Source organism: Macaca mulatta, chromosome 17 (assembly GCF_049350105.2).
Source record: "Macaca mulatta isolate MMU2019108-1 chromosome 17, T2T-MMU8v2.0, whole genome shotgun sequence".
NCBI classification, from domain to species: Eukaryota; Metazoa; Chordata; class Mammalia; order Primates; family Cercopithecidae; genus Macaca; species Macaca mulatta.
In genome coordinates this window covers 37,034,892-37,058,799 of record NC_133422.1, presented here as the reverse complement: position 1 = coordinate 37,058,799, position 23,908 = coordinate 37,034,892, and the positions used below count along the sequence as shown (strand labels likewise).

General features: G+C 38.3%; 1 protein-coding gene and 1 long non-coding RNA gene across 3 annotated transcripts in view; one reads left to right on the top strand and one right to left on the bottom strand.

Moving 5' to 3' along the window:
* The window catches only part of PCDH17 (protocadherin 17), a 96,996-nt gene extending 91,729 nt beyond the window's left edge, over window positions 1-5,267 (bottom strand). The window contains exon 1 of one of the 2 annotated variants that reach the window (XM_077973565.1): window positions 475-5,267. In XM_077973565.1, coding sequence (XP_077829691.1) covers window positions 475-2,829 — 2,355 coding nt within the window. In that variant the 5' untranslated portion in view covers window positions 2,830-5,267. 2 annotated transcript variants of the gene reach the window in all.
* The window catches only part of LOC106994281 (uncharacterized), a 146,336-nt gene that overhangs the window by 101,788 nt on the left and 20,640 nt on the right, over window positions 1-23,908 (top strand). The gene's annotated exons all lie outside the window — the stretch shown is intronic.

Below are 23,908 nucleotides of genomic sequence, written 5' to 3'. Positions count from 1 at the left end.
TTAAACCTATAAAAATAAATTTTAAAATGAAATAGGAGTAAGACATTTACATTTTGCAGAGTTTAGACTCTTTACATGGGAGGGGTTATGTGTAGAATGTGATATATACACAGTGTCAAAAGTGTAAACCGTTTTCATTTAATTTTTTTTCCCCTCTCACTGCTGCTGGTAGAGTGGCTTGCCCTGTTCCAAAGGTTTCAGGACAGCTCCAAAAAAAAAAAAAAAAAAAAAAGTTAACTCCCAGTTATGCTAAAAGTCTCCTACCTGAATTATGGACATCCGAGTGGCAGGGGTCTCGCTTGCATTATTCCCTTGTCCGGTGAAGCTGGTGTGGCAGCCTGCGTGCCCCTGAGGGACAGTCAGGTTGTTGGAGGCCGGTTTGAGATACATCACCTCCGACCGGGGCGAGCTGAGGGGCAGGCGGGTCTGGTAGTCGAAGTACATGGGGGAGGTGGCCAGGGAGGGGCTGCTCACCACGTTCATGACGTTCATGGCGTTCCTCTCCTCCACTTCACTCTGCACCAGCATGATATCGTTTTTGTTGATCTTCTTCTTCTTGCCCTTGCCCCCGCCCAGCTGCGGGTGGCTGTACTCCGCGATGCGGCAGTTGTAAGTGCGGATCTCCTTGTTCTCGCGCTTGCACTTGACGGCGATGGTGATCATGGCCGCTAGGAGGATGATGGAGATAGTGCTCAGAGTCACGATGAGCGGCAGCGACATGTCCCAGTGGTGCTGCTCGCCATTCACCCGTGGCACCCCCTCGGGAAGAGATCCGCTCACCGAGCGGATGATGAGCTTGGCCACTGCAGACAGGGTGGGCTTGCCGTGATCGGTCACCTTCACCACCAGCTCCACCACAGGCGTCACGTCCTCCCAGAAGGGGTGCAGCGTGCGGATCTCGCCGCTGGACGGGTCAATCTCAAACAGGTGGTCGTCGTTGCCGTCCACGATCTCGTAGGTGAGGCGCCCGCTCTCACCGAAGTCGCTGTCTAGGGCGCGCACGGTGCTCACTAGATAGCCCAGGCCAGCGTTGCGCGGCACCTGCAGCTCCGCGGTGTCGTTCTGCAGCGTGGGGAGCACGATCACTGGCGCGTTGTCATTCACGTCTAGCACTGTCACCCTCACCGTGGCGTTGCTCTCCAAGTGCGCGGGCGCCCCGGAGTCCTTAGCAAGCACCTTGAACTCAAAAGCCTTGGTCTGCTCGAAGTTGAAGGAGCGCAGGGCGTAGATGGCCCCGTTTGTGGGATTCACAGACACATAGGTGTAGATAGACACGTCGCCGATGTGCGAGGGCAGGATAGAGTAGGATACGGTGCCATTCTGGCCCAGATCGGGGTCCTGGGCTAGCACAGAGCCCAGGTACTCTCCCGGGATGTTGTTTTCATGCACCTGAAGCACGTAGAGTCCTTTGGTGAACCGAGGCGGGTTGTCGTTCTCGTCTAGAATCTTGACCGCGAACGACTTGGTGGAGTTGAGGGGAGGAGAGCCCCCGTCCCGCGCCACGATGGTCACGTTGTACTCGTCTTGTGTCTCGCGGTCCAGCGGGCGGTCAGTCACCACCGTGTAGAAGTTGTCGTAGTTCTCCTCGAGCTTGAAGGGGACAGAACCCCCGGGCCCGCCCAGGCCCCCGCCGCCGCCCGTCCCTCCTCCACCCAGGACACGACACTGCAGCTGCCCGTTCTTGCCGGAGTCCCGGTCAGTGACCCGCACCAGGGCGATGACGGTGCCGGGAGGGGCGGCCTCGCTCAGCGCCCCCTGGCGCACGGAGACGAAACCGATGGACGGCGCGTTGTCGTTGCGGTCGATGAGCTTGACCGTGACTTTGCAGTGGGCTGGGATAGGGTTAGGCCCCAGGTCTCGGGCCTGCACGTCAATCTCCAGCATCCCGTTTTCCTCATAGTCCAGGTTGCCCTTCACACGGATTAGGCCGGTCTTGGGGTCGATGGAGAAGAGCTCCCGCACGCGGTCGGGCACGTAGCTGCTGAAAGAGTAGAGCACTTCGCCATTTGGACCCTCATCCGCGTCTGTGGCGTTCAGATCGATGACTACGGTGCCCAGCGGAGCGTTCTCGGGCAGTTCCACCAAGTAGGATGGCGCCTCGAAGACCGGGCTGTTGTCGTTGGAGTCAATCACCTTCACGTTAATCTGTATGGTGGCGGAACGTGGAGGCTCGCCACCGTCCAGAGCAGTCAGCACGAGCGTATGGTGAGTCTGTTGCTCTCGGTCCAGAGCCTTCTGGATGACCAGCTCTGGGAACTTGGTGCCGTCGCCGCGGGACTTAACGTCCAGTCCAAAGAGGCCGTGGTCATCGCGCGTAAGCAGGTAGGTGCGGAGCCCATTTTCGCCGGCGTCAGGGTCATGTGCGCTGGTGAGGGGGAAACGGGTGCCTGGAGCAGCGTTCTCCGAGATGTCCATTTCGATCTGGTCCGAGGAGAAGGAGGGCGCGTTGTCGTTGATGTCCTGGATCTCTACCTTGATCATGCAGATCTCCTTGTCGTTAGCGAACACCTCGAGGGACAGCTGGCACTTGGCATTGTGGCGGCACAGGGACTCGCGGTCGATGCGCTGCTTGGTGTAGAGGAGCCCGCTGTCTGCGTCCACGTCCAGCAGGTGCGGTGCCGAGTTCTCCAGCACCCGGTAGCTACCCGACTTGCTGCGCCCTCCGCCGCCGCGCTCTGCCGGCGGAAGCCCAGACTGCAGTCGAGCATCCCTGCCGATGTTCCCGATCACCGTGCCGGCCCCTTGCTCCTCCGGCACGGAGTAGTTGAGGTTCTTGAGAGTGAGGGCAGGGGCCCATAGAAGAAAGCAGCAACAGATGGAAAGGTACATCCCAGACCTGTAAGGTGGGGGCAGGAACAGCCGGACTGGAGGGGCCAGCGAGGCAGTGCGCGCCAGCCTGGGGCCCTGGCGCAGCGTGCGCGCGCGACGCGAGCCACAAGTCTATGGGTCCTTTTTTCCCTCTGCACCCGAGCTGCGGCACCCGGTGGTCTCTCCTTATTCCGCTCAAGTTGCCTGAACCTGTTGATCTACAGCATCCGCACTGGGTGAGAAGCTGCGGTGCAGCAGAGCTGCAGGGGCTTGGAGCAAGGCGGCGGCTTCCTGCGGCTGGGGGCGAGCCAGGGGTTTCGTCTCTCCCGCCTGGACTTCGGGAGGCTCAAACTTGAGCGATGAGGCAGGCGATAAGAAGGAAATCTCGTCTGGGAGAGATGATAATGAGCTAAAGAATCAGTAGGTTTTCCTCGCTCCCGCTAGGGTGCTGCAAATCTACTCCCGCCCGGAGCCTCCGGAATACTCTTCACATCGAGTGGGGGTGGGAGCAGGGAGGTGTGTCTCTAGGCAGATCCGAAAGTGAAATTCTTACTTGCTGCTCGCTTCCCTTGATGAAACTGATAGGGATGAAGAGCAACGAAGACAGAGTCACAGATATATTTTGAAGCTTCCCCAGCGCACCGTGGAATGCCTGCTTGCTGCGCGGGCTGGTCTGTTTTCAGGCAGTGTTTTGCTGCATTTAGAGATCTAATCTTGCATTGCTGGCTAAGGCAGCGGCGGCGGCGGACTGCATCTCCCAGCCAAGCGTAATTTTTTTTTCCTCTCTCTCCTTTCCGAGCAGCCAAAGGGAGGGGAGGAAATGCAGCGTAAAGAACTAGTGTCCCGATTTGTAGTTTCCTCTCCCCACCAGGCTCCTCCCTCTCTTCCTCGGAAAAGGCTCTCCCCCGAAATCAAGAAAGCCACAGCCTGATCAGCAATTGCTGTGTGTGTCTATTGGGAGGGGGGAAATAGAGAGATAAATCTTCTCCTCTGTTCGTAGAACACACTCTCTAATTTCTCTACGCCAAGCCAGTAGCCTCCGCTACCATCCCATCCTCTCCCCGCGAGCAAAGACTTCTCTCCAAGCAGTTTAATTCCAGTTTGCTTTTCTTCCCAGGCGAAGGGAAATCAACAGGCAACTCATGGTTGGACGTGCAGATTCAAAGGGGGAGGGGGAGGCCGAATAAAAAGGAAAGGGGAGCCTCCCTCCCAGTCCTCGCACACACACTCTCCCTGTCTCTCGCTAGAAGGGAAACAGTCTCTGCATTCACAGGGCTGGGCTGTCAAGTGCCTCTCTTTTCTTTCTATTCAGCATCTCCTTCCAATAGCCCTGCCTCCCAGTCCTCTTCATCTAGAAAAGAAAACCTTGGCGAGGAATAAAAGTGATGAATATTTGAAGCAAATAAAGTACGGGTTTTTTTTCCCCCTTCAATTTTCTCTTATAGTAGGAGGAGTGGGCTGGATGAAAGCAACACATCAAGGTTTGGCGTGATGCGTTCTGCAGTCTCGCTCTCAGTCTTTCTGGGCGACTCAGGGAGGGCAGGGGGTGCAGAGCTGCGGCCGCGGCGGTCCAGCCAGGGGCGCCTACCCCGGGGAGGTCCCTCTGAGGGGTTGTTAGACACAGGTCTGTCTATACATTATTTCGGGTTCTGGAGGCGCCTCGACATACGGGAATGACACATCCAGAAATGCAGGTGTTCCGATCTGCCGGATGAGTCAGAAGCAGCGGAACGAATCGTATTCACTCTCGACTCACGGTCCTCCCTTCACAGACATTAGTTGCAGCTTCTTCTAACGCTTTTTCTGACTCAGTCTATAGAAAGAAAAACCAGATTCATGTTTTGGGGGAAAAGAAAATGCAAGAGAAAGGGATGGAGGGAGGAAGGTGAAGCTGAATCTAGCAGCGCTTTTACTCTACCTCTTTCTGCCGGAGTCCGAGGTTCTGGAAAACAAGGCGTCTGCTTTGCTAGGTATATTGGTTTATTTATTTTGTTTATTTTTTTTAAACCTTTCCTCTTGGTTAGGCGAGAGGCACCCCGAAATTTTTCAGAGTCTTGGAAAAGGAAAAACAAAATCGGTTTTCCAGTAATTGTTCCCAGCTTAGCCTCGCATCATAGTTCAAGATTTTCCTCTCAGTTTTCTCTATTCACAAAAGTCCAACATCCGTGTGTCTAGTTAATTATGCAGTCTGTTGTGGAGGGTTTTTTTTTTTTTTTTAATTCCTCCTTTTCTGTCATGGGTGGTCTCTTTCAGTCTGGTGTCGGGATCACCCCACAGTCTGAGAAAGATGTGCGGATTTCAAAGCAAATAAATCCATCTCCGCAAGCACAGCAGCGGATGAAAGGAAAGGTGAAAATTCAATTCAACAGTTGGAGTAGCGTCTCCCCAGCCGCCCTCCGCTGCTGCCGCATCCGCCAGGTTTGCGATTCCGGCTCTCTCCCCAGCGTCTCTTGCTGACTGACTCTATTCACCTCACGCCGCCGCTTAAACATTGATACTGATTCCCTGCCAGCCAATCCGAGCGAGGAGCAAGGCCCTGCCTTCTCGGCCCGCGTCCAATGGGAGGCGGAGAAGAGGATGGCGGGGGCGGGGCCAGGAGCCCCAGCACTTAGGAGTCATTGATTAGATCAGTTAGATGGGGAACCAGTCCGGCTGGCTGAGCCCAGCGCTCCGCCGAGGCGGACGCGCCCCAGGATTCGCCGGCGGGTCTCCGGCACCTTTAACTACCGGGAGTAGCTCTTCCACCGCCTTCCTTCGGAAAAGAGAATTTATAAAAAAAAGTTTAACAGCGATTTAGTTTTTTTGTGGTTCTACATACACGTGATCGGGAATCGCAGCATGCTTGTAGAATAAGGTAGCTGCGGTCTGCCTAGTGGGTTTCTCTACACACACTCTCACACACGCACGCACACACGCCCTCGCCGCACATACGCCCATGCCAAGGGAAGCGCAGCCTTGACTCCGCGTGGACCCATGTGAATGAGGTGCGGAGGCGTGTAAGTGGGTGTGTGTGAGCGCGTTTCCACGGGCTGAGATGTGTATTTCTGTGAGTGTGTGTGAATTCGAGGGCGCTCGTGAGCCCGTTTCTGCCCGCACTGGTACGAACATGCCGCGAGCAACAGCAATCAATATGTAACTTCCTTCATCCTCTGAGAAAAATCAGCTGTCCCCAGGCACCCATGCAAGGAAAGTCACTTAATTATGAAAGTGTTTCAGAAGAAAAGCAGACGCCCATTGAAAGAGAAGCTATGTCTCTTAAGAGGAATAGAGCCTCTCCTTTAAGGAGAAAGGCTCACTGTCAATACAAGCTTTGTAAACTCAAATCTGGCTGACTACTACTTAGGGTTCGGTTCTACCCTTTTTGATCATTCTTCCCAACCATCTCGGCCCAGGTTCAAGGTAAAGTGGATACCCACCCCCTACCCCCGACACACACACACACACAAACACACACACACTAGTTGTGGTGTTTTGTTCACCTCCATTCTTGTTATTAAAGTGTCACATTGCAATTTGATTGTTTCTCCTTAAGATCAAACAGCCATTGATAACCGCATTTGCCAAAGCTCCATGAAAACAAAAGTATAAAACATGAAGGCCAATCATTAGGATATCTAAGATTCCTGTTTTGTAAGCCATAACACACACATATATACACACATACACCACAACACCACCACATACAATATACACAAACACACATACACATACCGACTTCTGATTCATCTATTTATTCATTTACTAATCTCACAGACGGTTTCTTCCCTAACTATTATCATAAACATCTGCAACTGGAGCCTGGTTTGCTCGTGATCCAGCCGTTCTGAGAAAGAGTTAAGAACAAAAAAGAAAATTGAAGTATTGAAATAGAAAAGGTGAGTGTTTTGATTGCTAGAGTATTGATCGCAATTCATAAATACTGAAGTTAAGTTGCCATTTATAAATTGTGAATGACTAACATACAAGTATGTAACATGAATCATTCAGCCTTCAAAGGAAATCAAATCCAAACCAATTACAAGAAAGTTCTGAAGACTGTTTTTGGGATAATTACTTAAAGATTCAGGTATGGGAGCTATTTATTTCCTGGAGTATTCAGTGAGATAACCTGTAGTCTGAATTTGCAGTCTGATCTGTATCCAAAATTCGTCACTCCCTTAAGAGACTCTAACAGTTTAAAATTTCAAAGAGAAGCTATTTACAGCCAGACTTTTAAATCCTAAAGTGTCTTTGTATTTTCTGAACAGGTAGTTTGTCACGCATATACTACTGTTGAATGGTAGAGCTAGAGCTTTGTAGAGATCTAGATTGTTTTCCTGAGTGAGTACTTAACCATGCTGCCTTGGGAAATGCCCGTTTTATGTCTCTTTAGGGTTAATACCTCTGTTCCAAGGCACGTATTTTGGAAACTGAAAATCAGAGGCTTTAAGGCTTTAAAAACAGCAGCTAACTTAAATAAAGAATAGTGACTGCACATTCATTTATTAATCATTAATTTTTAAATACAGCAAATCTATGTCTTTTTTGCATTACACACTAATTCAAAGAAAGTAATAAAATATCCTTGAGGTTTGTTTGCCACAAAGCAAAAACAAGAGAATGGGAAAAATTCCAAGGAAAGGGTATTATGATTTATCAATTAGCCTTAATGAGATGTGCTGGCAGGCAACCGAGAGTTGTTAGAAATGCAGTGTCCAAGAGACCCAGTGATATGAAAATACATCCTCATAAATTTGCTTATGACCCCTCCAGAGTAATTATGTCACATCGCCCCCTCGTGTATATAAAAAGAACTACCATACTTTAGGTGAATACCAAAGGGTATCTGACAGAAATGTATCACATATTTGTGTTGTATTTAACCTGTATAATTCAATTTTATTGCTGAATACTGACGTATACCCAAAGCATTTAAGTTTTTTCCTTGTGTCCCATACCTAATTTATGGTCAAAGGGCGGGAAATTAACTGATATCTCATTTCCAATGGTTTGGCTTTCCTTTAACCACAATAACCACTCTTAATTTTTAACCATCTCTTCAGACTTGTATTTTTCCCCCAAATAGTTTTTTTTGTTTACAATATAGTTATTGAGGAATGTATTCTTCACTATGTTTAAAGTATTAAACTTAATTTTAAAAAGAGAGATAGTATAAATACTGCTAAATCTTTCAGAAATATTTTTTTAACCCCATAGAAGGCTATAGACATAGAACCCCAAACTGAGGAATCTAGAAGATTGTATATTGTGTATAAATAACTAAAGATACCTTCAGTCTCACATTTCTCAAGAAGAGACTGATTGATAGTTGTTATTTATAATTACAAATGATAGTCTTAACCTTAAACAGACATTATATCTTTTAATACACACACATTAAACATCTAAAGATCTGTCAGTTATTCAAGCTATGTATGTGTGCATACTCATTGAGAAAAGTATTTGGAAAGCCATATATATATATATATATATATATATATATATATAATGTCTAATTAATAAAATATGCTAATCTAGGTGCGTTTTAAAGGTAAATTGATTGTTATGGTGAAATAGCTTCAAAAAGACAACTATTAAAACATTTTTGTAGACTGATAAAAATGATTAGTACTGCTATAGTATTCCAATAATTGAATTAATAACACTATTATTAAAGAATAGTGTTAAAATACAATTTATGGACTTTTATGTAATATAACTTATTTAATTTTGCCTCAGAAAGACTCCTTAAGATATATATTTATTAGTTGTAGTTGTAGTTATGAGAGTTTATGCATGCAGTCATAATAGCATCAGTTTTAACATTCTTCAGCCACTTGTCCTACTTGCTGTCTTCTTGAGTTCAGTAAAATACAGTTCTTAAGAGACATTTTTGATGCTGATGTTTTCAATGCAGTCATTGTTTATATGAATAAAAAGCCATTCTCTCCACAATTATTTTCTCTTTCTGTATCATATTTACCATCATTTCACTGCCTGGTTTCATATATTTTTATTCATTAATGGAAAATTTTCAAAAGTAAATTTAATAGCTAAACTGTTTTATATATAATATGTATCAAATATTTCCATGTCACATTTAAATTATCAAATTAATGATAGAAGTTCCTTCATAGCTAGTTCCCCTAGCTGCTCTTCTCTTTTAGAGATATATGTCGTTCACCTCTAATACACAGCCATCAACCATTTTATAACTTGTTTTGTTTTGTTTTTTGAGATGGAGTCTCACTCTGTCACCCAGGCTGGAGCACAGTGGGGAGATCTCAGCTCACTGCAACCTCTGCCTCCCAGGTTGGAGAGATTCTTCTGCCTTAGCCTCCCCAGTAGGCTGGGATTACAGGCACGAGCCACCATGCCTGGCTAATTTTGTATTTTTAGTAGAGATGGGGTTTCTCCATGTTGGTCAGACTGATCTCGAACTCCTGACCTCAGGTGATCCGCCTGCCTCAGCCTCCCAAAGTGCTGGGATTACAGGAGCAAGCCATCGTGCCTGGCCCATTTTCTGACTTTTTAATAAAAAGTTAACCTTTTAACAAATGAGAAATCCACACTACTAACAGGACAATTGCTAAAACGTATCTTTCTCCTTGATGATAAACATGGACTGTATAAAAGCAATGTAATTTAACAAGAATTTTTAAAATTCTGGAAAAAATTAATAATTTGTTTATAATTTGTAAAAATTTTAATTATTATTTATTTTTAAATTTTGTGAAAACTCAATCTTGCCTACAGAGCAACACAATAAGAAAAAGTATAAAATATTTATGTAAACAGACAGCATTTTAAATTTAATATGGAACTTTTTCTGTTTTTATTACAATTGTGAAATGTTACTATTAGAAAAAATATTTAGATCAGGAAATGTATTTTAATTTTCTTCAACATTATGTCTATGCTATAATATGTAATTATATGATGAGATTTACGTACCTGTTAATATGGGTTCTCCTTGCTAGTATAGGAAGTGCGTTGCCAATGAACACTCGAAGTCACTTTGTAGGATTAACCCTACAAAGACAGGGAAGTTACATAGCATGAGATTAATTTGTAATTTCTGCAATAAATGACCTAAATTTACAACTTGTATTTATGTACTTTACGTATAATTTTAAGTTTGTAAGTCAGAAGTAAATATAAATTAGTAACCAATGACTCTTGAATAATGACACATATTTCAGGGCATATATTCTGAAGTACTGAGATATATTTAAAATTATTTTAAGAATTTAAATATTTTAAGACTTTAATATTTAAAAACATTTAAGTTTTAAAATTGAACGTCATTTAGTAAGGTCAAAATAAATTGTGTATGTATAGATAGACTTGACCCTAGATAAAAAAGAATTGTCTGACCAAAAAACATGTTACACTCTATCTGATGTATTAGCTAGTACATATTAAGAAGGGGAGTTAGATTACGTTGTGCAAGATGTAATTCAGAGAAAAACTGTCTTGAGCTTCGTGAGTTTCAAGTGGCATATTTCCATTCTTTCCTGATTTGTCAGCCAGAAGTAAGATCAATTCATTACACAACGTCAATGCTCCTGCCCCATAAGAAGTTACATGCTAGCTCCCCCTTGTGGTCACTTTGACAATAGAGAGAGAGATTCAGGCATTAGGGAAATTTACTTCTTAGGAAAATTAGGTTTGTTTAATCTTTGTATACTACTTTTGAAAAACAAAAGAAAAGCTTATGAATTAAATAGTTAATTTATAGATGTAACCTGTGGATTGTTAAAATAAAGTGGTTAAAGCTGGAAACAAAGATGATTTCATGCATGGTGCAGCAATCCCGTTATTTCTTATAGTTAAGCATGTTAGGACAATTCTAAAGCTGGAGACCAGCCCTTGGAGGGAACCCGGGAAATTTGATTCAGTAGGTGGCACTCTTTCCTCAGAGTCAGTTTAGCAACAATGACCTAAAATGATGTTTCAAAAAGCTGTGTCACAGGAGGTCCTGCCTTTCAGGTGAGGCAAAAACCAAAAGCTTACAATAACTTATGGATATAACAAGCCATATGTTTCTTTCCATAATTCTGAGGTATTTAAACAGCCTATTGTATAGCTCTTGCCCAGAGATCAATGAGAAGAATATAGAAGTACGCTGAGCTCTTCAGAAAGCAAATAAGTGCTCTACAAATCCCTGCATTTTAATTATCATCATAATCATTAACCCTCCCAAGTTTCAGCGACAAGGTCTTACTTGGATAATTACGTTCTGCTTATGTAAATTCCTCTTTTCAGCGAGCTAAGCATATTACTTTCTCTTATCTTTTAAAATTCGGAGCATTTCAGTAGAAAACCAAGGGCTGTTAAACAGCTATTGTCTGTAACCCTCAAAACAGCACACTCTTGTTTTAGGTAAAGCACCTTTGTTTCGTTTTTTTTTTTCCCCCAAAATATTCATAAACAAATATACATCTGATAAAATAATTTCTGTTCTTACTTGAGTGAAGTTTTTGAAATGATGTTAGATACTAAATAAAAGGAACCACTGGAATGAAACTTCTTGAAATTTACCATGACTGAATTGATTTTTGGAGCTACTGAAATGTAATCTATCTGTATACTCAGATTTTTAAAGAGTATTTGTAGCTTTCTGAGTCAGTGTCACTTTTTTCCCAGTGGTAAGAGAAAAGATAAGAAGAATATGTCAGAAAAAGGCCATAATCATTTACAAATCGACAATACTAAAACAGAAATAGAATGATTTATATAATATTTTAATTAAACATTGAAAGATTTAAGTAGAACTTTGGTAGTAAATAAGTGAGACGTCTTAATTTCTTACCAAAAATGCTTATTGCAATATATGTTTGATATGTGATAATCATAAATGTAGTATTAGAAAAAAGGAATTTAGATTCTCAAGTACTTATTTAAATATTGGCCATCTTTTCTCAGAAACATACAGATCAAATTCAGAAACATATTGGTTATAATAATTATATGAGTCAGGGTGATCCATTTTCCCCTCCAAATCATATACTCAGGGCATAAGACTCGAAGAAAGTCATAAAAGCAGATTAGTTTAAAATGTATTGTACTGTTCAGCTATTTACACAAATATAAATTAACAATATTCTGAAAGTATATCAGTAAAGAATACTGCTAATTAAACTCCTTTGTTACAAAGATCCATTCAAGAATGCTACAAAACCTCTTTTCAATAAATTTGATGGTGATCTATAAATTCAATTTACACAAATATTTTCATGAACACTTGTAGGAATTGTATATAGTTGACTAGCATACTCAGTGTTTACAAACACTGAAGTAGCTCAGTTTCAAAAATTTTCAGGAATTAGCTTTAATCTGCTAATATTAAAATTTTAAGAAAAGTGAGATGAATTTGTGTAATACATTTCACAATATGATCGTATTTTAATAATTGAAAAATCTGTTTATAAAAACAGCTTCCTGAGCTTATGACCAGAAACTTCATTTACAATTGGAAGCTTGAAACTATTGTGGTTCAAGTGCATCTCACAACCAGGGGAGAATGAAAAGATTGTCCAGGGTGCGGTCTTTTCACTTTACTATTCAGGCTTAGCAGCAACAAATCCATTGAGATGTAGAGATCTTTCTCACTCTGACTGGTGAAAGATGGATGTTATAAGTCTATCTAGCTAGAGGTAAAGGGCACTTCTGATGTGGACAGGCAAGAGCCGTAAGAGAAGGGCATGAAAATGGTGAAGATTTAAAAGTTTATTTTATGGCTCAGTCTTTTCAACAAATATAAATTAACAATATTCTAAAAGTGGTAACTAGATTTTTAAGTCATTCACCCTTCCAAGAATCTGCTGAGTGCATTTGAATTTCAAATATATTTCCAATATATTTGCATATAAAAACATTATATTTCAAATATTATATACTTTTAAAAAGTTATTTATGAAGAAGCAAGCTACGAAATTGCTTATGATCCACGGACTCCAGATTAGAAGAAATTTAAGCACCTAAGAATTACCTAAGATTAAACACAGTTTAAAACCTTGTCCTAATTTTAAATTGAGTTAGTGGCATGTGCAGTTGTCACGTATTACTCCTTTGCCTCAAATCTTGCTAAATTGTCATTTAAAATATCACTAGAAAATAAATGAATACAAACAAAATTGTGCACGACAATAGAAAGAACAACAGTAACATATTTGAGTAACTAAGAGTGATTTATAGATACAGGTGAGATGGGACTACATTGAAGGGCATTTCTCAAGTCTTAACTCCCCACAGTCACTTCTCTGGGAGTAAGAGGAAGAGACCCTGGAAGAATGTAAATATCATGTCTGTGAAGAGAAGAAGCACAAATAGTAGGCTGTGGAAAGTAGTGGTTGCAAATTTTATCAGTAGTTATAGGAAGTGAATCAGAAGTTTCAGCCCTCACTGTTGTCTGGATTTGATAAAAATTTGCAGTCTCTCAGGGAACCTGTCTTAACCCTCAAGGATCTCTCTGTGAAGATGAACAAGGGAAGTGTATCATTATGAAAAATAGTACTATAAGTTAGAGTTTCAGGATCACATTAAGGAATCAAAGTATACATTCTCTAACAAAGTGGAATTAATGCAGAAACAGAAGAAAGTCTTTGTAAAAATTCTACATCATGGTCTCAAAAAGATTTTTGGAAACAGTGAATCCATGAAACTTGAATAGGTGATTATGAAGAAAAAGTAACAATATTTAAATTTCATGACTGAGGCGCAGTGGCTCACCTGTAATCCCAGCACTTTGGGAGGCCCAGGTCGTGGATCACCTGAGATTAGGAGTTCGAGACCAGCCTGGCCAACATGGCGAAATCCCGTCTTTACTAAAAATACAAAAATTAGGTGGACATGGTGGTGGGTGCCTGTAATCCTAGTTACTTGGGAGGCTGAGGCAGGAGAATCACTTGAACCTGGGAGGTGGAGGTTGCAGTGAGCTGAGATCATACCATTGCACTCCAGCCTGGGCAACAAGAGTTAGACTCCATCTTAAAATAAAATATCATGACTGTAAAGTGAAAAACTACAGTAAGTGCCGTCAATAGCAGAGAGAATATTGCAGAAAACAGAGAAATGCAAGAGAAAGTTCAGATATTTTTCAATAACTCAGTGCAATGGGGTGGATGAAGAAATAAATAAAATCAGAGACAAATAAATATAGTGACAAGTACAGGCTATTACCAGAATATAGTAATAAATGACAGAAATTTTAAAAGAAGAAAACAAAATAAAATGGGGAAACTGAGGAAAATCTATAACCATAAAAATATGAGGAGAAAAGTTTGAAAAGGCCGAGGTTTATAAATTAGACCAGCTCATTGAATACCAACAAAACGTAAGAACAAACATAGACATATTCCCCTGACATGTGAAATTCAAGGATGATGAGAAAATTACTGTTAAGGAGTAACCCTAATTTATGCTTCCCAGGACTGCTTTGGGTGGTCTCCCAATTTCTTTTAATTTTCATTAACTCACTTTCATGCATTTTTCTTCTTCTATAAGACAGATTTGTCTTCTGAAATTCTCATCCTTTATGTATTTAATACCTGTGTAGAACTTTGAGCTCCCACAAATCAATAAGAAAGGTGGAATTATTCCTCAAGTAAAGGGAAAAAAAAATCTTCAACAAGTGACATTAAAGAACAATCTCCAAAAAAAGGAATATAATTTATTTATTTATTGACTTAGCAAATGAGATGTAAATTTTAGGGCATTGAATTATAATAGTGAAGGAGGCAGACAAGGAAGGTGCTTCATCCAAGGTCCAAGGTTGTATAAATTCAGTGTTGCTGTAGGAGTGGAGGTCCATATTTCCTTGCTGGTTCTCAGACAAGAGACTTCCTCAGCAGTTTGCATTCTTTATCATGTTGCTCTTCCATATTCAAAGCAGCAAAGTCTGTTCCTTCTTAAGCTTTAAATCTGTCTGAATTCCCCTTCTGTGCTATTTCTTTGGCCTCCAGTAGAAGAAAATTCTCTGCTTTTAAGGGCTTATGTTACTAGATTGGGTCCAGTCAGACAACTAAGGACAATCTCCCTAAATCAGTCTGCAATCTTAGTTAAATCTGCAAAGTACTTTTTTTTTCCCCATATAATGTAGCATTCTGACTAACCACAAAAGAATTGGATAAACAAATTCTACAACTTATATGATAGCTGTCCATCGAAATGTTAACATAAAAATTAATAAAATGGAAACAGTCAAAATGTATACTGAAACGGAATAGGAACAGAGTATATACTATTAAAACATTCTTAAAACTTGTATATACACATTTGTATGTAGAAAAATAAATGGTGAGATAAACATCAAGTATTTATAAACATATGCTATAAATATTTCCATGAGTGGTAGAATGGTGGGTGACTCCTTAACATCATGTATTTTATAAATATTGTATTATGAACACATTAATTTATGATAAAGAAAATATATAAATAGACAAGTAGTACAATTTCCCCTCACCAATACATTTAGTCTCTTATTACTTCACTACCTCTTATATAAGTGATATCAATTTCCATGTTTTCTTTTGCTCTTTTCTCCAGGCAAATCTTTTCTTTACAGAAATCTGTTTTCCAAAACTCGAGAGTTCCAACTGATTGCTTATACTACTTTTTCTTGTTTTCCATTATAACAGTTATAGTAAATAATTTATCCCCAAAGTAGAATAGCAGCAACCTGGGTGTGGGTGCATGACTAACTATCTTTTTTTTTATTTTAATGTATTGCTGAGAAGCCAGTTAACAAAAAAGAGAAATTAATTTATAGGTAAATGAAATAAGAACCTATTGATATGGTATGCTGTAACTTAACATTTCAAAGGAAAAAAATACTTGTTACTACTTCCTGCTTTTCTTTCTGTTACTTAACTCCATAGATAAGGTATACTAAATTGTTATATTTTAATACTGTTGTGTATATAGGGTCCAATATCTGATGAGTTTCTTTAGTGGATCAATTAGATTAGTGTTACATTGATAAACTATTGTTTATGAAAGTATGAATTAACTTATTATAACTCATAGTTCTCTGTGTATTTTTTCAATCAAATGTATTTGTCTTTTATCCTGATGAACTTAAGATATTTATGATACAAAGCCAGGATCAGTGGCTCATGCCTGTAATCTCAGCCCTTTGGGAGGCTGAAGCAGGAGGATCACTTGAGCTCAAGAGATCTAGATCAGCCTGGGCAACATAGCAAGATCTCATCTCTCTTAAAAAAATAATAATAAATAAACAACTAAAAAAAGATAGCTATGACACAAGAACAAACAAAACTCATTGATTTGTGTGGACTTGGTAAACGTTTTTAATAGAGACATTAATAAATTCATTTAGCGATGCAGTCGTAGTAATCATAACATATAATAAAGCACATGGAATTACTGGCAGTCATAATTATACCTAAAAGTTTCTGATAACTGTTGAAGTGAGGAGGGGGTGGACTCTTAATTAATGAGGTTGAAAATATTATCAGAATACCTTGGTTTTAATCTAGTCCAGTAGGCAAATTAGCTAACTTCACAGAGACTAAATTTTTAATCTCAAAAATGCTCATAAAATATCTGACATTCCTTCTACCCACATTTGTGGGAACCAGATTATACTTGAATAAATTTTTACTAACTCTAAAAAACAGTTGTCACTATAATTATTGCATTAGTAGTCATTTGTAGCTAAATTATGACAGAAAGGAATATAATCAGCATCTGAGAATTAGAAATTTGTGTTCATAAGAGATATGGTTTTCACATCTATTTAAAATTATGAATCTTTTGACCATCCTATATGCTGTTTGTTTCCGAGCGTTACAAATGTTTTGAAATATGCTTTCTAGGTTGATATTTTATTTGATTAATTAGTTACATATTTTTACATATGGGAGATTAACTTGCTTTTGATTTATATGTTTATCTGTAAATAGCTAATGCATTCATATTTTTACTCTTGTTTACTTTTTCATTTGTTTGCTCCTGAATGTGTGGCAGCATAAACACAACTGTAAAGAGCACAGATAAGCTTTCAAAATGTTACATGGCATTTTACCCAAACATCTGTCAAGTGAAAGGTTAGAATTTTCACTTCTAAAAGAAAAACATATACCAATTAGCATCAATACTCTGCTGGCTATTGCATGATTTTTGTGGGGGGAAATTGACATGCTAGTTTATTATACAGATGACATATCTACATGTGACTTTCTGCTGAATGTCTATAAGTTGATTCAAAAGATAATCACATTATTTTGATAGTTATTTGATATGTACAGTTTCAGCATGTAATTTGTTTGATTATATACTAGACATATTACCAAAAATTATTTGTTAAATTAATAATAATCTTACATATTCCAAAATACCAGTGAATACTCCTTTTCTAAATTTGTAAAAAGACTTTGCTATCAGAAGTCCTATATTGAATAAAATACTTATGATTACAATACTTTTAGATGTCAGTAAATTTGTTATAAATACCTAATGTCAGAAAATTGTGGAATAGTAAAATTAAAACTTTTTTTAGAATTTAGGAGAGGTTTCAATTATTTAGATTAGTCTTAAATATAACCTGAGTAATATTTTAAATGTATATCTTTGATACAAAATAATGTTGACATAAATTTTTTAAATTTGGTTGTCATAGTTTTTATAAAAGCAGCAATACCTTAGCAAATTTAAATGAGACATGATAATCACATTTTTATGATTTATTTTTCTTCCAGTAATGATATACCAAGAATATCTTTCCATAGTAGAACATTATATTTTTGAATGGATGTGTAGAATTTCATCGTGTAGATATTAGTATGTAACTAATTCCCTCTTAATAGATATATAGACTGATTCTGATGATCTTTCTTTTAGTGTTGAAATTGACATAAGATCTTTTTCTGTTCTATATTTGTAGGAGTATTTTCTACATGAAATTATTTTGCAAGAAATTAATTATCCATATCAAAAGAAATGCACATTTCATAACAAATTGGTATATTATAATAAAAAGTTGGGGATACTGCATTCTTCACAAATGTAAATGTCATGCAAGACACAAAAAGGCTGTGGAAATATTTCAGATTAGAGGAAACTAAAGAGAAATTAATTAACAATCCTAAACAGGATTCTTTACTTAAATAAAAATACTCTAAATAACAATATTGGATAAAATGACAGAATTTGTGTATGCTTAGTTGATTGGACAAAAATAAATACATACTGTACTTATATAAAATACTGTATTTTCTTTTTTTCCTTTTTTCTCTGTTTGAGACAAGGTTTCACTCTATTGCCAAAGCTGCAGTGCAGTGGTGCAATCACTGCTCACTGCAGCCTCAACCTCCTGGGCTTAAGTGATTCTCCCACCTCAGCCTCCTGAGTAAGTGAGACTATAGTTACCCGCCACCACATCAGGCTAATTTTTGTATTTTGCAGAGATAGGGTTTCACCATGTTGTACAGGCTGGTCTCAAACTCCTGGGCTCAAGTGATCCACCCATCTTGGCTTCCCAAAGTGCTGAGATTACAGGCATGAGCCACTGTGCCTGTCGGAAAATGTATTTCTTTCCACGGTCTGTTGAATCTGTGAATGTAGAACTGACAGATACAGTAGGTCATACTATGTCATTTTATTCATTCATTTAATAAGACACAGTCTCACTCTGTGGAACAGGCTGGAGTGCAGTGGTGTGATCATAGCTCACTGCAGCCTGGAGCTCCTGGGGTCCTGGACTTAAGCATTCCTCCTGTCTCAGCCTCCTGAGCAGTTGGGACTACAGACACATGCCACCATGCCCAACTACTTTATTTATTTTTAATTTTTACATCATTTAAAATAAGGGACTTGAGCATTCCTCAAATTTGGTATCAGCATAGGTTCTTGGAGGTTGTTGGAACAAATTTCTCCACCACCCGTACCAAGGGATGACTGTATCAATGTTAGATTTTGATGGCAGTAAGTCTACAAGGGGTTATTTAAGGCACTATCCTTATTTTGAGGAAATACACATTAAAATATTTGGGAGTGAATGGCTATGATTTGTAAGTCTTATTTTCAAATGATTCAGAAAGTAATGCATGTGTATACACAGATGATATGTATATGCATATACTCTTAATGGATGCATATGTTTATACATCCATGCCATATAGAGAAGAGAAAGAAAGAGAAAGAGAAAACAAATGTGACAAAATTTTTACAAAAGCTAAATCTAGTAGAGGGTTTACAGGTGTTCTTTCCACTCTGTCTCTTCCACTCTTCTTCTTTATTTCCTTGCATTGTCACAAATCCATTAGACAAACTCAAATGAGGTAGGCAGCCCAATATTAGGCACGTTCAAATCAGTGTAGGGCCCAATGTGAGGGTATAGTAGCCTAACAGCGTTGGGAGATTGGCTACATACAGGAGAATTAAGATGGCGTAAACAAATGTCAAACTCCAGGAAGCAGATATAAATTTGGAAGTAGGTGGAAGTCATGTGACTCCACAGTTTTTCAGTGGAATTAGATGTACTCATGGTTACCAACATAGATATAAAAATAAATAGGAGTGTGTGTATATAATATAGTTTTGCACTACCTCATCCAAGTATTTAAACTTTTCGTGCCTTTTGTTTTAGGGGAGTTGAGTTCAATCTCTCTTAGCTATCACAATACTCTTGAGTTAAATTTTCCTGCTGATGGAATTGTTCTTTTGTACACCTTATAATAGAAATTGTCTCCAGAATTAGACAGTTTATTACATTATTATACATAAAAAGATTATAGTAGTCTTAGATGTTCAAGGAAGAGAGTCATCAAAATTCAATAACAATTTATATTTATATTTTCATTTTAGGTGGATGGTTCTCAGTTTTGTCATCATATGTTGAATACTTGATAGGATTAATTTTGGAATCATTTTATGACATGTCTTTTAACTTGCTTTATTGTTTCAATTATCCTTATGAAGTTAATTCCATTTTTTACTGAAGTGGCAGTTCCACAAATTTTAGCAAACTGCTTTACTCATATAAGTCATACATACAAATGACTTGATGCTACACTTTAAGATGTGTTATGTTAATTAATCAAGTGCTTAATTCTATTTTAAAAAGAAGACTCAAGGAAGCATTTTTATTTCTTTAGTCATTAGCTGGATCTTAGAATTAAAAATAATTTATGAGATACTAAACTGTCATAAGCAAAAGTACTTGCTGTTAAAAAGTTTTACTTACATTTTCTGTGGTTTAATCACTACAAGGAAGGAAATATTTACATTTCCTTGAACTGTTGTAGAGATTCCATGTTATATATGTGCTAAGTTTTCTATATAGATGATAAATGATTTGATTGGTAGGTTATATGAAGTGGTATATATTTAATGCCACACATAGGGCAGAAGTAGGTACTGAATGGATTCCTTTAATCTTTTTCTCTCTAGCTTTTCTTAAATTCTTCTTTTATTATTTTCTTTGGGCACAATAGAAATGGTTAAAATGGCACAGGTGATGTCAGAATGGTACATAAGATTGGCATAAAGTTGATTGGATATGGATATAAATAGTGGTAACATGGTTTGAAACAACATTACTGTGTAAAAGATCAATTAAAACTTGAGTGAGCAATTAATTATGTTATTGAACTGAATATTGTTTAGCTCCTCGCCATCATAATGAAAAAAGAAAAAACACGTGACTGTACCTTCCATTCAGTAGTATGCCAATAAACTTCTGTTTTTAAGTCCAGTTAGGATTATAACTATTTTTAATGACCTAAATATAATAAAACAACATTTATGTCCCAACATAGGAATCTTACAAATAAATCTAACAAAATTAAAAAGTGAAATGGAAGGCAATAAATAGAAGAAAACTGAATTATCCATCAATAATTTCACTACGCAGTTAAAAACAACATGCTTTATAACATATACATTTTTAAAACGTACATTTGAAAACTTTGTAATTATAAGCACAATATGTAATCATGAGTAGACCCAATTTTTGAATTTTTCTCTCATTTCTATTGATTTTACAAGAATAAAGATACTCTTCGATTTCAACTTCAAGAAAAATAGTTGGTCCAAAACATACTTATTAACAGATTTTGAATTCATAAGTAAATTTTTTTCCTATTTTTTTGCTTGTAAACTATTTAATGAAAAACAAGGCTTCCGATTATAGTTGCAAAAAGAGAAAAATAACTCATATAAAAACATGACTTAAGAATAATTTTCAACTTTAAGCAGACCATAGTCATTTTGTGTAATTTGCAGGTGTCATTTTAGAGACACAATAAACTCTGTCCCCAATTACATTCCTTTTTCAGACAACAGTTTGCAATCAGGAGAACGTGTGATGAGGTTTAATCAAAGATTAGAACTTTTTAATTAAATAGGGCCTTTTGTGACTAGTCATTTGACATTAATTACTGTTTTAGTTGGATTCCTTTTGATTTGTAAAGGGCCCTGAGCGCTGCAAAAATTATATTGCATCACAAAAATTGTTGATAATTAAAACAAAAGCTTGTCTTCATTAGCCCATCATACACCTTAAAAAGAAGCATCATTTTAAATGTTAAATGGCTGCCTTAAATAAACGGACTACAGGGTTTTAAAGAAAAAATAACAGATGGCATGTCAAGCCAGTCGCTTTGGATGGACAGTTTGAAAGTTGTTAATTGTAATGATTTATAAGCTGTTTTGAAATGTTCAGTCACACTTTTAGGGGCTAACTAATGGTAAGAGGTGTATGTGCGGTTCTAAAGGCTCAACACTCCTCTGGGAATCATAAACCTAACTCATATACTACTGCTATGAATAGAAGTCATCAATCAAACTTAATGGTAAAACAGAAACTGACCTAAAAGTTCAAATAATATTTTTATTTGTGGGCTTATGGAGAATAAAACAAAAGTTGAAACTCTTTGTAAGAGTTCTAAATCTAGGTATCAGTAGAATACCCACAGTAAAAACTACTATTTACCTCTCTGATTTGGAGTATATATGCAGGAGATATTCAAATTAAAAATATTCAAATTAAAGTGATTTAAACATCAGTGAACTAATTTGTCTCAAAGTAATCTGAGAAAAAAGCAAGAACCTAGAGAGATAAAGGTAATTAAAAATAATGATAATGTGCTGTGTTTACGTAAGTCTACAGTGATTTGACCTGTACCGACATGGACACTGAGTTGTATTTCCAGTTGGGATAAAATAATCACATATGTTCCATTTCTGGCTGCCGCATAGTAAAGGGCATTCAGTTTTAGCACAATTTGCCTTAGTTTAGGGTTATGGTCTGTTGGCAGAGTAAAACTAATTGGCCCGAAAACTGATGTCACCCATGCCCTTGGCTTCATTAGCAACGTGCACTAACCACCTGAGTAAAATAGACATGGTGTTAATAAAACTGAATTTGAAAAATACCTACTTATATGAACAAAAGATATGCAATACAGAGAATGGAACATGTTGTGACTAATTTTGCCTTTATTACTCTACGTGTAAAAGCTACTTAGCTAAAATGTGTTCAATATAATTGTACTGAACTATCTTAAGGAAAAAAATCTCTCACAACAGTAAAAACTATTTAAATCATATCAATAACTGAGGCCACTTCAATCTCCATCCAAATAAAAACTTTAAATACAAATTTATAAAAGGGGATAATCTATGTTTCTTCTAGATGAACAGATGTGCATTTAGACTTCTTTAGCAAATATTCCAAGTTTGTAGTTTATGCTATTTTCATGTCCCATGGAGAACTTCATATGAAAACATCCAAGAGAGGAAATTAATTGCTCATTATGGTAAATAGCTTGAGGGTGTTGAGGAGATTTTATTGACCCCACTCCTTTCATCTCTAGCCCTGAGATTAAACAAGCTGGAACCACAACAAAAGAAGGCTATGTGCCAAATTTCCCAAGATAATAACTAGGTAAATGGACTGTGCCTTTGTGATAGGTCCAAACTATCATGAAAACAGACATAATATCTAGCAATCTGCAGAAATGTAAAAGTAAAAAAAATTAAAAGATTAAAGGAAAATTTACAATAAGTCAATAATAGTCATTTATTTATGGCTGACTACTTACCAATTTACACATATCATGCCATTTAATCCTCTCAACAACAGTTTGAAGTATGATTGTCCACATTTTACAGATGAAAAAATTTAGAGGTAAAAAAACTTTCCAAGATTATATAGTTAGCATGGTCTACTTAATTTAAAATTAAAGTAATATTTGAAAAAAATTTTAAGATCAAAAAGTAAGATTGGAAAGAAGATTAGCTTCAAATGCACCATTTGGTATTTTAATAAGTAGATTACATTTCTCTTAAATGCTGAGATATTGCTCAAGATATGGAAAACTGAGTAGAAAAATACAAGGCAAGAGACATAGGGTTGAAAGAGACACTGACATTGGAAATGTGTTTGTACATTGAAGTTTCATAAGAATGGACCAGGAATTCTTTCCTGAGTATCTGTGTATTCAATCATAGCCTGTCCAGCTCACCTCAGTAATTCCTGGCCAGCCCCAGCCACTGGGTTCCACTTTGGCTTTTTGTCTGGTATCAGTATTAAGGATGTATTACTGTCATTGTCTATCCTTCATGCTCTGTCTCCCTCACATAAACATAAATGCCTCTGGAAAAATCAAGCTTCCAGCCCTTCTTTTACCCTTTACAAAAGAAATCCACAACTCCATTTGGTTAAATATAAGCCCTAATGTGAAGGGAATTTTGATTTTGGGTTCTCATCCCTATTTGCTTTCTGGCCTACTCCTGTAGGTCCCACAAGTTCCCTTTGGAATCAGTCATGCAAATTCCCTTTTGTTTAAACAAAACCAAATCTTTTCATTAATATCCCTTAAGATAACATTCTCTTGTCCCCTTCAATAACTATGTTCAGGAATTTTGTGCTCTTCCTCTGTGGTAGGAACACTGTTTGTGGTTCTTTCCAAGGGTTCTTGCCCTGTAGATTAAGGAAATAGGAGGCAAAAATAGCAAAGTCAACACAATTCCTGTGAAATATAGCAATCCTCTGATTCCTGTTGTCTGTAGATAATCTATAATATTTAGGCTTGGGGAGAGAACCTTTCTGATTTCTCTTGTAAGTAAAGGAACTGATTCCAGATCACTC